Source organism: Ursus arctos, unplaced genomic scaffold, assembly GCF_023065955.2.
Source record: "Ursus arctos isolate Adak ecotype North America unplaced genomic scaffold, UrsArc2.0 scaffold_3, whole genome shotgun sequence".
NCBI lineage: Eukaryota > Metazoa > Chordata > Mammalia > Carnivora > Ursidae > Ursus > Ursus arctos.
Genome location: NW_026622985.1, coordinates 15991258 through 16008217, shown reverse-complemented (window position 1 = coordinate 16008217; position 16960 = coordinate 15991258). Strand labels below are relative to the sequence as shown.

At 37.7% G+C, this 16960-nt stretch overlaps 1 protein-coding gene across 3 annotated transcripts in view; it reads left to right on the top strand.

Moving 5' to 3' along the window:
* Positions 1–16960, top strand: part of BCAP29 (B cell receptor associated protein 29) — a 49572-nt gene that overhangs the window by 29787 nt on the left and 2825 nt on the right. For 2 of the 3 annotated variants that reach the window (XM_026503447.4, XM_044385755.3), the window contains exon 7: positions 12732–12832. In XM_026503447.4, coding sequence (XP_026359232.1) covers positions 12732–12832 — 101 coding nt within the window. Of the gene's footprint in view, positions 1–1134; positions 2594–12731; positions 12833–16960 lie in introns of those variants that run through there. The other variant, XM_026503456.4, reaches the window with a different exon arrangement.

Below are 16960 nucleotides of genomic sequence, written 5' to 3'. Positions count from 1 at the left end.
GTTTTTACTTAGATAGTACTTATACCCTAGTGAATGCTGTATCTGATCCTGTATGCATAGTGTTTTGTTTTGTTGTGTTCCCGTTATACTTTTCTTAAATAAATTTTGTATGTTAAAACAGTTTAGATTTACAGAAAAATTGGTAAGGTAGTATAGAGAATTCCCATGTAACCCACTCCATTTCTCCTATTATTCATGTCTTGCATTTAATGTGGTACTTTTATACAATTAATGAACAAGTTTTGATTCATTATTATTGGCTAAATTCCCTAGTTTATTTAGATTTCCTTCGTTTTTACCTGACTTTTTTTTTCCTTTCCAGGATCTCATTCAGGATACCACAGTACACTTGGTAGTCATGTCCTCTTAGGCTCCTCTTGGCTATAATAACTTCTCAGACTTGCCTTATTTTTGCTGACCTTGACAGGTTGGGGAAGTAGTGGTCAGGTATTTTGTAGAATGTTTCTCTGTTGGCATTTTCTGTTGTTTTTCTTGTGGTTAGACCAGGGTTGTGGGATTTGAGAGGAAAGTCACAGAGGTCAAGTGCCACTCTCATCACATTACATCAAGAGTACATACGTGATTTATCACTACTGGTATTGACCTGATCGTCTGACTTTGGTAGTGTGTGTCAGCGTTCTGTACTGTAAAGTTACCTTTTTTATTCCCTCTTTCCATAGTGCACTTTTTGAAAGGAAGTCACAGCTCACACTTAAGAAATGGTTACTCTATGGGGCGCCTACGTGGCTCAGTCGGTTGGGCGTCTTGACTCCTCGTTTTGGCTCAGGTTGTGATCTTGGGGTTGTGGTATCAAGCCCCGAGTGGGGCTCCATGCTCGTCACGAAATCTGCTTGAGATTCTCTCTCTCCCTCTTCCTCTGCTCCTCTCCCCACTTGCATGCACGTGTATGCTCTTTCTCTCTCTCTCTCTCAAATAAATAAATAAATCTGGGGGGGAAAAAGTTTACTCTCCTTGAGGGTGGAGTGTCTATATAAATTATTTGGAACTCTTCTGCAGAAATTTGTCTGTTTACGCCTATTTATTTCTTTCTTTATTTATTTATGACTCATGGGTATTCATCTTATACTTTGGATTGTAATTTAATACTTTTATTCTTTATTTTTGTTGTTTCAGCTCCAGCCATCGAGAGCTCTTTCATTTGGCTTCCACATCCCTTTGACATATCCCCATTATTGTGGATTTGTTTTGTTTTATTTTCATTTTTTAAGTAGTACCTTATTATCTGACACTACAAGATGCTCCAGGCTTCTCTTGCATATATCCAGCCCCACTCCTAGAGTCAGTGTTTTCATTTTTGTTTTTTTTTTAATTGAACTGGATTCTGTAATACTGTTTGATTTTTGTTTTTAATTTTGAATTAGCCTGAGTTATTTGTAACATGATTCTATTTTTATCAAAATATTTTAAAATGGTCTGTTTGCTTTGTGACTCTCCAGCTATCCAGAATATTTTCTTAGCGAAGTATGGTTGACACACAATATTACATCAGTTTCAAGGGTGCAACATAATGATTTGACAACTGTGCACCTTATTCCATGTCACCACGAGTGTAGCTATCATCTATTCCTCATGCAATGCTATTATAATACCAGTGACTATATTTCCTATGCTATACCTTTCATCCCCATTACTTATTAATTCCATTATTGGAATGAATGTTTTGTTTTTTGATTAAAGATATAATTGTTTTCAGTTGCAACCAAGATTCCTATCAGGTGAATAGAGTGATACTTCATTGTTTACCTGACATTTATCACAATCTCAGGAAATGAACTGGTTACACACAAGCGAATTTTTCAGATGCTTAAAGCTTAGACTTTTCATTTATACAATTTTTTTCTTCCTTCAAGTAACATATTTTAAGTACCTTCTGTGTGCTGAGCACTGCGCTGAATTCTCAGAACAGAGAGACAAGACACGGTTCTGTTTCTTGAGTAGTCCACAGTCTAGTGGAGACATAGCTACACTTCAGCATGGTGGGTGCTATAATTTAGGTGAGCTCAAGATGAAGTAGAAGCCAGTGGAGATCCAGGACAATTTCTTGACATTTTGAAGGATAAATATTAATTAGCCAGAGGAAATGGGAACAAATGAGTGAGGCAGGGAGGTGAAGGATGAGCAAAGATATTTTGACAAAATGAGCAGCATATAACTAAAAGAGTGTGGCACTTTTGAAATACAAGGAGCTCACTGTGACTAGAGCATAAAATAAGACAGTGACAGTGGTGAGAGGGAAGCAGAAGGCCTAAGATCCATCAGGAAGGGCCTCCTGTTTATATGTTCACATTCTGGGGACACTGTTGAAGGGCTTTCAGGCAGAGGGGCGATCACTTTGACAATACTGTGGACAGTTGAATTAGAATAGCCAGGAAGGGGTTCCTGGGTGGCACAGCGGTTGGGCGTCTGCCTTCGGCTCAGGGTGTGATCCCGGCGTTATGGGATCAAGCCCCATATCAGGCTCCTCTGCTATGAGCCTGCTTCTTCCTCTCCCACTCCCCCTGCTTGTGTTCCCTCTCTCGCTGGCTGTCTCTATCTCTGTCGAATAAATAAATAAATCTTTAAAAAAAAAAAATAGCCAGGAAACTAGATGACGAATCCATTTCAGCAATCTAAACTAGAGATGAGGGCAGTGATAACAGAGTAGAGAGGGTGGACTGATGAGATATAAAGGAAGTAGAATCAACAAAGCTTATCAACAGATGAATATAAGGTTAAAAGAGAGTGGGTGATAATTGAAGTGATGAGAAAAACAGACCTGATCTGCATGTACCTGACATTATAGGCATGCACCAAAAAAGTAACTATAATGTAATTAAAACCACAAGTTATGTTCCTTACTGAACCAAAGTTTGTGTGTCTACACTCCAAGTGTCTTGGAAGCATTGCTGTCGATTCACAGTCCAGTCACTGATCACTGGCAAAGGAATAGTACGTGTGAGGATTAAGTATTAAATACTCCAATATATCTCACCCTCAAGGTCCCAAAAATAGAACCAAATAAACTGAAAGAAACCAACACTAGATGTATGGAAATTTTTCCAATTAAAAATGGTTTCCTCTGTTGCAATCCTTATACCTATTGTACAACAGCCAGCTTTAGCTGTCTTGCTAATGCCTTTAGAATGTTCTCTTCCATTCCCTGGCAGAGCTTTGCTGGTGGTTCCTGTTATCTCAAGTAGAAATCACAGTGATATATCTACACAGTGCATTAGTCTCACCAGCTTCTCCCACTGTGCAAACAACTCCACAAATGTAAGTTTGGCATTTGTAAAACTACAAATATTGTTAGCCTGCTTACATGTCATTTTACACAAATATTTGACACAAACATTTTGGCTTACTACATCTCACTGTAATATCAATTGGGGTTATTCTCTTTATTAATAAATGATGTGTTTGACTCAGAAAGTTCCTAGTGACTAGGACATAACCAGGCTTCTAATTGAATCTGGCCAGTATTCTCATGAAATATCTCAGTATTTCCATTAAGCCACCAGCAAGTGATAGCAACTCATTTTTGCAGGTGAGAAAATTGAAATAGTGACTTAGATGTATCACTCAACCCTCCTTGTTTAATAATGTCTTTCCTATAAATGCTGCTTCCAAAATAAAATGGTTCAAGATGAAATAAGCATATGCAAATGTCAGATAACAAGTTTATATAATCCCTTAGTCACGAAGGCAATTCCAGAAGAAGGTGGAAGGCATCCAAAACAGAATATTATAATTTTTATAAAGCAGGAGATAGAGAAAGGACTGAGAAACAGTCCAAAAGGCTCCTAGCCTCTCTTAATTGGGGTGAATTAAATAAGATAATAATCATTAGGTTTACTAATATCTACTGCGATACAAAACAAAATAGGAAACAGCTCAAACCTTAGCTTGATTAAGTGCCAGAAAAACAGGATTTGCCTGCATTTGTTTTGCCATACTTCATACCAGGAGTGATTGGGAGAAACTTCCGGGTAGGCCGCAAAGTGGTTTTCCAGCTTCTTTTATACATGTGTAGGACCTCCTGACTCATTCTATCTCCTGACAGTTTATATTTTTAAATAAGGAACTAATGAGTTAATAGCTAAGATTTATTGAATTTCCTCAGTAATTTACTCATGTCAGAAATTTAAGTATAAATCATTTTTAACGTTAAGACCAACTCCTATTCAATATAAGCTCCTGGCCAATATTCTTTATTTTTAAGAATAATTGACATACAATATTGTATGAGTTTCAGATATTCAACATAGTGAATTGATACTTACATACATACATTATAAAATAGTCACAATAGTCACAACAGTAAGTCTAGTTGCCATCTACTGCCATAAAAAGTTGTTACAGTATTATTGACTGTATTTCCTATCTGTACATTATATCCCCACATCTTCTTTATTTTATAACCAGAAGATTGTGCCTCTTAATCCCCTTCAACTATTTCATCCATCTCTCCCACCCACCCCTCACCTCTGGCAACCATCTGTTTTATCTGTTTTTGTTGTTTTGTTTGTTCATTTGTTTTTTAGATTCCACCTATGAGTGAAATTATATGGTATTTTCCTTTCTCTAACTTATTTTACTTAGCATAATACCCTCTGCATCCACCTATGTTGCAAATGGCAACATTTCATTCTTATGGCTGTGTAATGTTCCATTGTAAATATATTACACACCACTTTTTTTTTATCCAATCATCTATTGATGGACATTAGGTTGCTTCCAAATTTGGACTATTATAAATAATTCTGCAATGAACCTAGGGGTGCATATGTCTTTTCAAAATAGTGTTTTCATTTTCTTTGGGTAAATACCTAGAAGTGGATTATTGGATCATATGGTAGTTCTATGTATAGTTTTTTCATAGAGGCTTGATACTATATATAGTATCATGGCACCTGCAAATAGTGACAGTTTACTTTTTCCTTTCCAATTTAAATGCCTTTTTTTTTTCTTTTTATTGCTTAATTGCTATGGCTAGGATTTCCAATACCATGTTGAATAAAGGTAGTGAGAAAAGGCATCCTTGTCATGCTCCTGGTCTTAGAAGGAAAGCTTTCAGCTTTTCACTGTTGAGTGTGATGTTAGCTCTGGGTTTGTCATATATGACCTTTATTATGTTGAGATGCATTCTCTTTGTATCCACTTTGTTGAGAGTTTTATCCTAAATGGATGTTGAATTTTGCCAATTGCTTTTTCTCCATCTATTGAGATGATCATATGATTTTTATCCTTCATTTTGTTAATGTGGTATATCACATTGATTGATTTCAGGTATTGAACCATCTTTGCATCCCTAGAATAAATCCTACTTGATCATGGTTTATGATCACTTAAAGTAGCGTTGAATTCGATATGCTAATATTTTGGTGAGGATTTTTCCATATATACTTATTAGGAATATTGGCCTCCAATTTTCTTTTTTTTTATGGTGTCTTTGGTTTTGCTATTACAGTAGTGCTAGCCTCATTGGATGAATTTGGAAGTTTTTAATCCTCTTTTTTTTTTTTTCCAATAGTTTGAGAAGGACAGGTATTAACTCTTCTTTGAATATTTTATAGAATTCACCTGTGAAGCTGTCTGGTCCTGTATTTTAGTTTGTTGGGAGTTTTATTACTATAATTTTATTACCAATACTTGGTCTATTCAGATATGCTGTTTCTGTTTTTTTCAGATTTTCTATTTCTTTCTGATTCAGTCATGGAAGATTATATGTTTATAGGAATTTATCCATTTCTTTTAGGTTGGCTAATTTGTTGGCATATAATTTTTCATGGTAGTCTTTTATAATCCTCTGTATTTCTGTAGTGTTGTTTATACCTTCTCCTCTTTCACTGCTGGTTTTATTTGAGTCTTATTTTTTCTTGATAAGTCTGGGTAAAGGTTTATCAGTTCTGTTTATCTGTTCAAAGAACCAGCTCTTAGTTTCATGGATCTTTTCTATCATTTATTTAGTCTCTCTTTCACTAACTGACTAACTGCACTTGATCTTTATTTTTTCCTTCTACTAGCTTTGGACTAAGTTTGTTCTTTTTTTTTTTTTTTTTTAGTTCCCTTAATTTTTTCTTGTTTTTTTTTTGAGGGAGGTCTGTATCACTATAAACTTCCCTCTTAGAATTGCTTTTGCTGTGTCCTATAGATTTTGGAATGTTATATTTCCCTTTTCACTTCTCGCAAGTATTTTTTTTATTTCCTTTTTGATTTCTTCATTGACCTGTTGGTTGTTTAGTAGCATGTTATTTAGCCTTCATGTATTTGTGCCTTTTCCAGTTTTTTTTCTTGTAATGTGTTTCTACTTTTATACCGTTGTGGTCAGAAAAGATTCTTGATATAATTTCAGTTGTCTTAAATTTATTGAGACTTCTGGGGCACCTGGATGAGTCAGTTGGTTAAACATCTGCTTTTAGCTCAGGTCATGGTCCCTGAGTCCTGGGATCGAGCCCTGAGTCAGACTTCCTTCTGAGTCAGGCTTCCTGCTCAGCAGGGAGTCTGCTTCTCCCTCTCCCTTTGCTCTCCCTGCCCCCCAACTCGTGTTTGCTCACTCTCTCTTTCTCTCTCTCTCTCCCAAATAAATAAAATCTTTTAAAAATTTTTATTGAGCCTTCTTTTGTGGTCTACCATGTAATCTGTCCTGGAGAACGTTCCATGTACACTTGAAAAGAATGTGTATTCTGCTGGTTTTGGATGGAATGCTCTGTATTTACTAAGTTGATCTGATCTAATGTGTCATTTAAGACCAATATTTCCTTATTAATTTTCTGTCTGGGTGATCTATCCATTGCTGTAAGTGGTAGTTAAAGTCCTCTACTAATTGTGTATTATTGTCAGTTTCTCCCTTTGCATCTGTTAACATTTGCTTAGGTGCTCCTATGTTAGGTGCATAAATATTTAAAAGTGTTACAACTTCTTATTCAATTGATTCCTTTATTTGATACCCTTTTTTGTCTTTTTACAGCCTTTGTTTTAAAGTCCATCTTGTCTAGTGGTGCCTGGGTGGCTCAGTTGGCTAAGCTTCCTACTCTTGATTTCAGCTCAGGTCATGGTCTCGGGGTCGTGAGATGGAGCCCCATGTCAGGCTCTGTACTCAGTGAAGAGTCTACGTAAAATTCCCTCCCTCTCCCTCTGGCCCTCCCTCCCCCCTGCCCCAGCTTTTGTGCTGTCTTTCTCTAAATAAAAAAAAGCATAATAATAAAATAAAAAAGAGTCTATTTTGTCTGATAAAAGTATTGCTACCCCAGCTTTCTTTTCATTTCCATTTGCATGGAATACATTTTCCCATCCTGTCACTTTCAGTCTGTGTGTGTGTTTAGATGTGAAGTGAGTCGCTTGTAGGCAACATATAGATGAGTCTTGTTTTTTAATCCGTTCAGCCACCTATGTCTTGATTGGAGTATTTAGTTCATTTACATTTAAAGTAATTATTGATGCATATGTACTTACCGCCAGTTTTTAAATTGTTTAATGGTTTTGTAGTTCTTTGTTCCTTTCTTCTTGCTCTTTTCTCCTGTGACGTGATAACTTTTTTTAGTGTTATGTTTGGGTTCCTTTCTCTTTATTTTTTGTGTATCTAATACAGGTTTTTGATTTGCAGTTACTGTGAGATTCGTATATAACCTGTGTACATAGCGGTTTATCTTAAATTGATGATCACGTAAGCTTGAACAAATTCTAAAAACACGACATTTTTACGCTCCCCACCCCCAATATTTTATGTTTTTGACATCATGTTTTACATCCTTTTATTCTGTGTATATTTAATTATTGTAGTTATATTTACTACTGTTGTCTTTTAACCTTCATACTAGCTCTATAAGTAGTTGATCTACTACCTTCACTCTATGTTTACCTTTACCAGTGAGACTTTTTTCTTTCATATATTTTCTTAGTTCTAGTTATGGCCTTTTCTTTTCCTCTTAAAGAAATCCTTTTAATATTTTTTGTAAAGCTGGTTTAGTAGTGGTGACTCCTGTAACTTTTATTTGGCTAGGAAACTTTTTATTTCCCCTCCAATTCTGAATGATAACATTGCCAGTTAGAGTATTCTTGTTCGTTTTTTCATTTCAGCACTGTGAATATATCATGCCACTTTCTGCTAGTCTGTAAAGTTTTGCTGAAAAATCAGCTCATTGCCTTATGGGGCTCCGCTTATATGCAATTAATTGCTTTTCTCTTGCTACTTTTAAGATTCTTTACCTTTAGTTTTTGTCATTTTAATTATAATGTGTCTTGGTGTAGATCTCTTTTGAGTTCCTCTTGTTTGGGAGCTGTGCTTTTTAGACCTGGGAAGGCCCTCAGCTTAGGGAATGTTTCAGCTATGATTTAAATAAGTTTTATGTCCCTTTCTCTTCTTCTGGGACCTCTGTCATGTGAATGTTAGTACTTGATGTTGTCCCAGTAGTCCCTTAAACGGGCCTCATTTTTCCTTTTTTGTTTTCTTTTTCTTATTATTTGTTTTCTTCTTTCTTTTTCTGTTCCATTTGGGGTTTTTTGTTTGTTTGCTTCTTATTTTGTTTTGTTTTGTTTTTTTTGCGAGAGAGAGAACGGAGGGCAACTAGGGGTTGAGAGAGAGGAGAGAGAGAATCTCGTGCAGGCTCCACGCCCTGTGCAGAGCCCAGTGCAGGGCTCAGTCTCACAACCCTGAGATCATGAACTGAGCCAAAATTAAGAGTCAGATGCTTAACTGACTAAGCCACCCAGGCACCCCAGTTTGAGTGGTTTTCATTACCCAGATCACTAATCTGTTCCTCTTATTATCAAATCTTCTGTTTATCCCCTCTAGTGTATTTTTTTTATTTCTGTTATAGTATTCTTCAGCTCTGATTGGTACTTTCTTATATTTTCTCTTTGTCGAAATTCTCATTTTGTATTCAGCTAGTCTTCTCCAGAGTTTGATAAGCATCTTTATGACCATTACTTTGAACTGTTTATCAGGTTGATTGCTTAATTGCCATTCATTTAGTTCTTTTTCTGAGGTTTTGTCTTGCTCTTTTATTTGGAACACATTTCTCTGTCGTCTCATTTGGCTTAACTCTGTACTCGTTTTTAAGTATTAGGTAGTTCAGCTACCTTTCCCAGTCTTTTTTTTCCTTTTTCTTTTTGAAGTTTTTACTTAAATTCTAGTTAGTTAACATACAGTGCAATATTAATTTCAGGTTTAGAATCCAGTGATTCAGCAGTTACATACAACACCCTTTGTCCATCACAACATACATTTTTCAGTCTTGAAGGAGTGGCCTTATGTAGGAGATGTCCTGTGGGGCCCAGAGATACAGTCTCCTCTGGTCACCAGAACCAGGTGCTCCTGGGGTGTCCCCTGTGTGGGCTGTGTGTACCCTCCTGATGTGACGGGGGCAGTACTGCCATGGGCACATTGGTAGGTGGGTCTGGCTCCCAGCCCAGCTGGCTGCATACCTGACCTTGACTACTGCAGATGTGCTAGTGAGCAGAACTGACCAAGACACCAGCAGTAGGTACCCCCTGGCATTAACAGTCTACAGGGAGGATTCCAAAATGGTGTCTGCCAGTGCCACAATCAGCATGGCAGAACAAGATAGCAGAAATGGCTGCCGCAAGTGTCTAAGTCCCAAGGAGAGGACCAGCTACCTCCTGTTCCTCCAGCACACACTTCAAGATTAGTAAGTGGATCTCCTTCACCTATAGTCCATACAATTTTGATCTGGTATTTTTGTGCTTATTTCTGGTTCAAGCAAGTCTGCATGTAAGCTCTTTAAGAGGGATTTTTTCCCCCCTGCATTTCTAGTTTCCCTGGACATATTCCCTATTGGTTTTCAAAGCCAGGTATTTTGGAGGCTTGTCTCTTCTGTGCATGATCTGAGGGTTTGCATACCTATTGTGGAGTTCAAATCTCTTACTCTTTAGGGAAAAGTTCATTATCCTTGAGATCCCTGTGTATCATAGAATGTCACTTCTAGAATGTGGCTTTTTTCTGTAGTGAGACTATATCTCTGCTTCTTCTACCCATCTCAGCACTGTCCCTTGTTGTAGAGGATCTTTTTGTCTAGTTTCTAGGTTTCCTTCAGAGGGATTTATTCCACATGTGGTTATAGATTTGTTGTCCATGAGAGGAGGTAAGCTCAGGATCTTCCTTTCTGGCAGGACCCTCTTGGACCCATCTTGGACCACCATTGTAGGATAGTCAGACATTATTAAGTGGTAGAATCTTCTTTGCTTTATACATACCAGAAATCCAGGCTTTTAAACATTTTTGGTAAGGTTTTGAAGTTAATACTGTGTTTCATATTTTCAAGTAGGATCTAGGAAGTGCCTTACAGATCAAACAAACCGAAGACTGACATAAATCTTCATGTTGTGGCTGTGCTTCCAGTGAAATCTAACCACTGTCAAAAATCTCTCTTCCGTATCTAACCTATACCAAGTGGCACATTAAATTTGTTAAAGTTAGCCTTTAATACCTACCTTAGAGTTACAGATTTATAAAAGTAATGGAGGAGATCATAGCGTAGAGCTATCCAGTAGGGCTACCCACTAGCTACACATGGCTATTTAAATCAAAATTTAATTATAATTAAGTATAATTGGGGCACCTTGGTACTCATTCGGTTAAGCATCCAACTCTTAATTTCAAATCAGGTCATGATCTCAGGGTTCTGAGATCAAGTTCCTCAATAGGCTCTGCACTCAACAGGAATTTTGCTTGAGATTCTCTCTCTCTCCCTTTCCCTCTGCCCCCTTTGCACTCTACAAATAAGTAAATTTAAAAAATTGCTTAAAAATTAAATTAAGTATAATGTAAAATTCAGTTCTTCAGTTACACTAACCACACTTCAAGTGCTTAATAGCTGCTTTTGGCTGGTGGCTGCCATGTCACATAGCACAGATGTTCTACACCTGCATCGTCCAGTAAATGTTCTACAATAAGGGAATTTTACTTTGACAACATTGTCTAGAAAGTGCTGATACAAAAGCCACTTTAGTTGAAAGTGACTTATATACTTATATATAAAAATGCCCATATGGTGGCTTTTCAAGAGGAAAGGTAACCAGATTGTTTATAAATAGAGCCTATAATTTCAATCCATTGTGCCTAAAAAGTGACTCTTAATTTATAAATCTCACTTTCTTTTACTAAAACTTCTACCGTAAAAGATTTACAAATGCAGAACTTTTAAAGACTACATATGCAGAATTATATGTAGAGTTAGTTCAGGATTCCCAGAATTTTTCCAGTTCATCTTGTGCTGATCTTCCTTTCTATACATTTGGTCACTAGCTTCTCCATAATGTGCTGACTTAAATGCTTATGATTTATACATATATTTTTTAAACTTCTGTCTAATCTGCTGTCTTAGACAGTAACTCCGTGGTAGACAGAGACTAACATAGAGTGATTTTTGTGTATCATATTGAGGTAAAGCCTTTAAGTGTCACACGCTCCTATACTTTTCAACTTTGTATAAGAAAGTGATTATCTTTGGTTTGAAGGACCATCCCTTGGTGAGAATGATAAAATATTTTTTTCTCCTTCAATTTTTTCAAAAGCATACCCTTCTAATAAATTCTGTACTATACTGCTTGAGTCCAAGATGAATCAGCGAAGGGCTAGGATGAGCCTGGAACATCTTATGCCAGAAAGTAGCGTACTCAAAATAATGATTGGGACATAGAAGATGTAAGAGCCAGCTTGACAGGGTTCCCACTAGCCGTATCTGGGAGAAATTAAGTGTAATAATAAATTATAAACTGTTGAAAAAATAAGAACCTATGAGTTCACACTGATGCTATGTGAATTAATAGATAGTTGGATGCATGGTTAAGATAGGAAGGTCCTTATTTATAGAAGAATGCTGACTGATAAATGTGGACGGAATGGTGAAGTTGGAAGATCACCATTGGTGCAACCATCATAATAAAGATTGGTTTAGGCAAGAATTATCTGTGCATGCTAACTATAAGGGGAAAGTTTTGACAAGGAGCAAGATACTTACATAGTCTTGTCTTCCCACATACCACTTCTTAGTTATAAGGAAGAAAATAAGTATAAAATGGAAAAACCAGTGAGACACAGATGGACCTCTGATTGTATGTGATACCTCGACAGGCATTCAGCATCACTATGTCATATTTGTATGTAAGTGGGATGCATAACCTGAATTTAGTCGTGAGGAAACATCAGACAAAACCAAAATGAAAAACATTCCATTAAAAAAAAAATGACCTGTATTCTTTAAAATGTCAGTGTTACGAAAGGGGAGAGGAATGCAGGGGAAAGGCTGAGGAACTATTCCAGTTTAAAAGAAACCAAAGAAACATGACAACTTAATGCTAATCTTTGATCTAGGGCTGGATCTAGACTCAAAAAAAATGATAGGACATAATTGGGACAGTAGCCAAGATTGGAACATGATTGGTAGATTAGATAAAAAGTATTGTATTGATGTTAAATTGCCTACCTTTGCTAATAATGCTATGGTTATGTTAGAGAACACCTTTGTTCTTAGGAAATACACAAGTATTAAAGAGTAAAGGGGCACGATGCCTGTAACTTATTCTCAAATGGTTCAAGAACGTAATTGTGGGTGTGTGGAGAGAAAATACAGTAACAAATGTACCGTATCTTAACAGTTGGTGAATTTGAGCAAGAGCTACAAAGGAGTTTTCTATTTAAGTCTTGCAACTTTTCTCTAAATTTAAAATTATTTCAAAATAAAAATTTAGAAATTATATTCCATGTTTTCTAGCCCTCTCTAAGGCACAGAATGATGTGATGACAATGAGAATGCAATCAGAGCGACTTTCAAAAGAATACGACCGACTCCTAAAAGAACACACAGAACTTCAGGTGGGTGACCTCTACTTTGTGGGCCTAAGGTTTTTAAAATAATAATGACTATGTCATCTATTTGCGTTATTTGCCCTTCCCAAATCAAGAGGATGCACTCAGTCCTGGCTTCTTAAAAATGATTAAGGAAACCAGATTTTTACCTAGAGGGTGAAGATGAGGACATTGCATGAAAATACAAGACAGACAGCACAGAGAATCACTGACTTGATAACTTATAGCGTTCTAGTTTTAGTGAAATTTTAAGCAAAAGAATTGAACCACAAAAGTGACAGCACTGAGGGACGCCTGGGTGGCACAGCGGTTAAGCGTCTGCCTTCGGCTCAGGGCGTGATCCCGGCGTTATGGGATCGAGCCCCACATCAGGCTCCTCCGCTATGAGCCTGCTTCTTCCTCTCCCACTCCCCCTGCTTGTGTTCCCTCTCTCGCTGGCTGTCTCTATCTCTGTCAAATAAATAAATAAAATCTTTAAAAAAAAAAAAAGTGACAGCACTGAAAAACAGACTGGTTCTGTAAACATGTCTTTTTGCCATTGGCAACGTTTGCTCTAGTCATGCCAAAAAATAAGGTCAAAATTTGAAGTCCCACCTCACACGACTTCTGTCCCAGTGTTTTAGACATCTTGGGTCAAAACCTATGGCATTCAAATATATGATTTTCCTCCAGCATGAATTTAAAGACAGAAATGGAAAAAACCTTTTTGTTATTAAAGTCACGGAGTCAAGGGCTCTAGCTTTTCTTTCTCTTCCCCGCCAGCCCAGCAAGAGTCTGTGCCCTGCATTCATCCGTGATAAATTTGACTCGCTTCCCTCTTGATTTGGCAGCTCCTAATCTGAATTGATTTCCCAGGCACACTTTGACCACATGTGGGGAGAATTTGGGGGAAAGACCATTCCAGAGGCAGCCCTGGCCCTCCCAGTTCCTTCTGAGATGGAGAGGCTGTGCTCTTCTGCTTTTAGTTTGGGTTTATCCTGAGAATTTGGCAGTTCTTGTGGTTTTTAATCAGGGGTTTTTATAAATACAACTCTACAGTTATTTCACTATAGGAGAAGCCCTGGCCCCAGGACTCATTTCCTTGTGTCTTAACGGTCATTATATCTCCAGGGTCTGGCACTGGCAAAAGGCAAGCAGGTACTATACTGACAGGCCTTGGAGTCAGACAGACTCAAACTCTCATACTAACTAACTTTATGATCCCGAGTTTATGTTACCCCTCTGCAGCTCTTTTCTTCATCTGTAAAATCAGAATAATACTAACACCTGGCCCACTGGGTTTTCAGTAGAATTAAATAGAACGTGTAGGGTACTTAGTGTTGTGCCTGGCTGATAGGAAACTCTCAAGAAATAATACCTATTAGACTTATCATTGTCATCATTGGCATACAATCCTCTGTAGAAGTGTTGCTGGAAGAATGACTTATTCTCATCCAGCCACTTTAGCCATGATTTAGAGTCAAGAAGCAATCCAAAACACATTTGTAATCTGGTATTCCTAGCTGAGTTGCATGTTTAATTTAACTAACCTACTTTGACAACAGGCAATCCAGAGAAGAGCAATACCCTGTGTGCTTCAAACCTAGGATACCAAGAGCTCAGTTCACATGTTCTAGAGTAGATGGTTAGATGTTCAGCAAGACCATCCTTTCTCCATCTCTAAAACACAGGTACTGAAATTGCTGATTTCACCATGGCCTGATGAGAGAATTATTCCAGGGCATCCTTCAGGATCCACCATGGAAAGTGAAGGAACACGTCAGAAGCCTTTGGCCTAGAAATACAACTTTTTCTCCCTTCCATTTGTGAGGTCAGGGTGTACTCAAAAGGATGAGTATCCAAGTGTGGACTTTGCCAGGAGGTCAGCAATGTTTAGATCCCTGAATGGAGAAAAAAGAAGCAGGAATATTCCCTCATTTTCTTATGGCCAATGACCATCACTGAATGTCCCCCTTGTGGTAACAGTTAATGATCTCTTAATCCCTGAGGAGTATATGTGACAGTGAGATTCCCTCAACCCATTTTCTTTCCCTTCCCAAAAACCCTTTCTGTTTGGAGCTTATGCATTCTTTATAACAGATGTTAAAAAGTTTTTTGGAGTAATTCCTTCCCCAGAAAGTAGTTGTTATACCTATTTCTTTGAAAAATAACCCATCCCAGAGTTGCCAAGTGCCATGCTGAGAATTGGGCCTTCTTCACTAGTGCATTTAAGGCCTTGATCTACTTTCTTCTTTTATTTTTGAAATATATAATGGGTGACATTTATTGAAGATGTGCCCTGGACCAAGCACTTAGTTAATGGCTTCATATATGTTACTCTGTTTATTCTCATCACAGCCCACTAAACTAAAATATTGTAATACCGTATTTTGTGAATGAGGAAAACAAGACCCAGAGGTGTTATATAATGTACCTAAAGTCACTGAACTAGAAACTGGTAGGATTCAAAGCTGGATTCAAAATCAGGACATTTTTCTCCAGTTTTCCCACCATTAAGAACTCCGCTGTTTAGCCTGTTCTGGTCATTGGACTGTGTTCTTGGATCCATTGTCTTCCTACTTCTGCTCTAGTTGATTTTGGAGAGCTGCATTTCCCAAGCCCCCTTGCTCTCTTCTGGGGAGGTTCAGCACTGGGAGGCACCAGTAGGAGACTGAAGGCAAGAGGGACAAAACCAGGGATTTTTCCCACTCTCTCTGTTTCAGGTGGCATCGCAGCAGCAGCCCCATCTCTTTCCATGGTCCCGGTACCCACTGGGGGTCCACATGGTGGCCCTAGCTCCTGGGGTCCATAACACTATCTCCTCCCTTGTCACTCCAGCCCAAAGAGTGGTGGTGGTTCTGTGCTAATCACTGAGGTGTCTTGCCACACTGCCCCATGTGTCTACTCTTTCATCACCTGTTAAACCAATTTCCCATAATAAATGTCTGTTTGGGGAAAAAAAAGACCTCTCCGCTCCATAGTTTGCCAGTTCTGTAAACATCAGGTGGATGATTTGATATCCATGCACCTTGGCTTCTTCATTACTTCAGTGAGGATTATAATACCTTGTGAGCATTAAACCAGATCCTGTACGTACAAGAAGGTATGTTAAATATTTTTAAACAAGAAAAGCTCTATATTCCCATAAGATGATAGTAGTTATTTTTTGATTGGACACATTTTTTCCCTGCTCACCCTCCATTGTCCAGTGTGAGACCTTATAGAAGATTCTGAGACTTAAGTGTCATTAAATGACTACCATTTTCTTAAAAGCAACCCATACACTTTGATATTCACCTTCTGAACTCTACTTGAGAAGCAAAAAAATTGCTGTAGACCATCTATAGTAAAAGCTGTATCAACTTGCCTTTCATGAATTTTACTTCTGTTGTCAAACCAACCTTAATAGTTGAATTTAATCTTTAAAGTTCCTTGGGAAACTTAGCTTTCTCAGTTTTTCATAGTCGATTTACTTAAAATAACCATGAAATGACCATTAAAATATTAAGGAAATAAAGGTGAAAGAGGGAAAAGCTGGTTTCCTTACCATAAATGAATCCCACTTTGCATTTTTAAAATCCGTTTGGATTTCCCCATCTGCTCCCCTCCCTGTTATAAGCACTAAATAAATATTAGAGAACAATCCCTTCAAGCTAGAGTCTTTGCCTTTCCTTGTTTGCCCTGGCTCTCTTCTAGAAAAGAAAAAGCAAAACTAACTGAGGATTATGGGCAGCACAAACCCATCAGGACTTGCCACTTTTCAAATTTCATTTTGGAAAATCACCCTTCACTTAAGGGACTTATCCGGAATAACAGCTCCATTAAAGCTTAATTTTTTTTTAAATCTTCATATCCACTTTTATTATGGATAATTACAAGATTATTTCCTTTTTTTAATTGAAGTATAATTAACATACAATATTATATTAGTCTCATATACAATACAATGATTTAGTAATTCTCTACATTTCTCAGTGCTCATCACAAGTGTACTCTTTTTTTTTTTTAAGATTTTATTTATTTATTTGATGGAGAGAGAGACAGCCAGCGAGAGAGGGAACACAAGCAGGGGGAGTGGGAGAGGAAGAAGCAGGCTCCCAGTGGAGGAGCCTGATGCGGGGCTCGATCCCAGGACTCCGGGATCGTGCCCTGAGC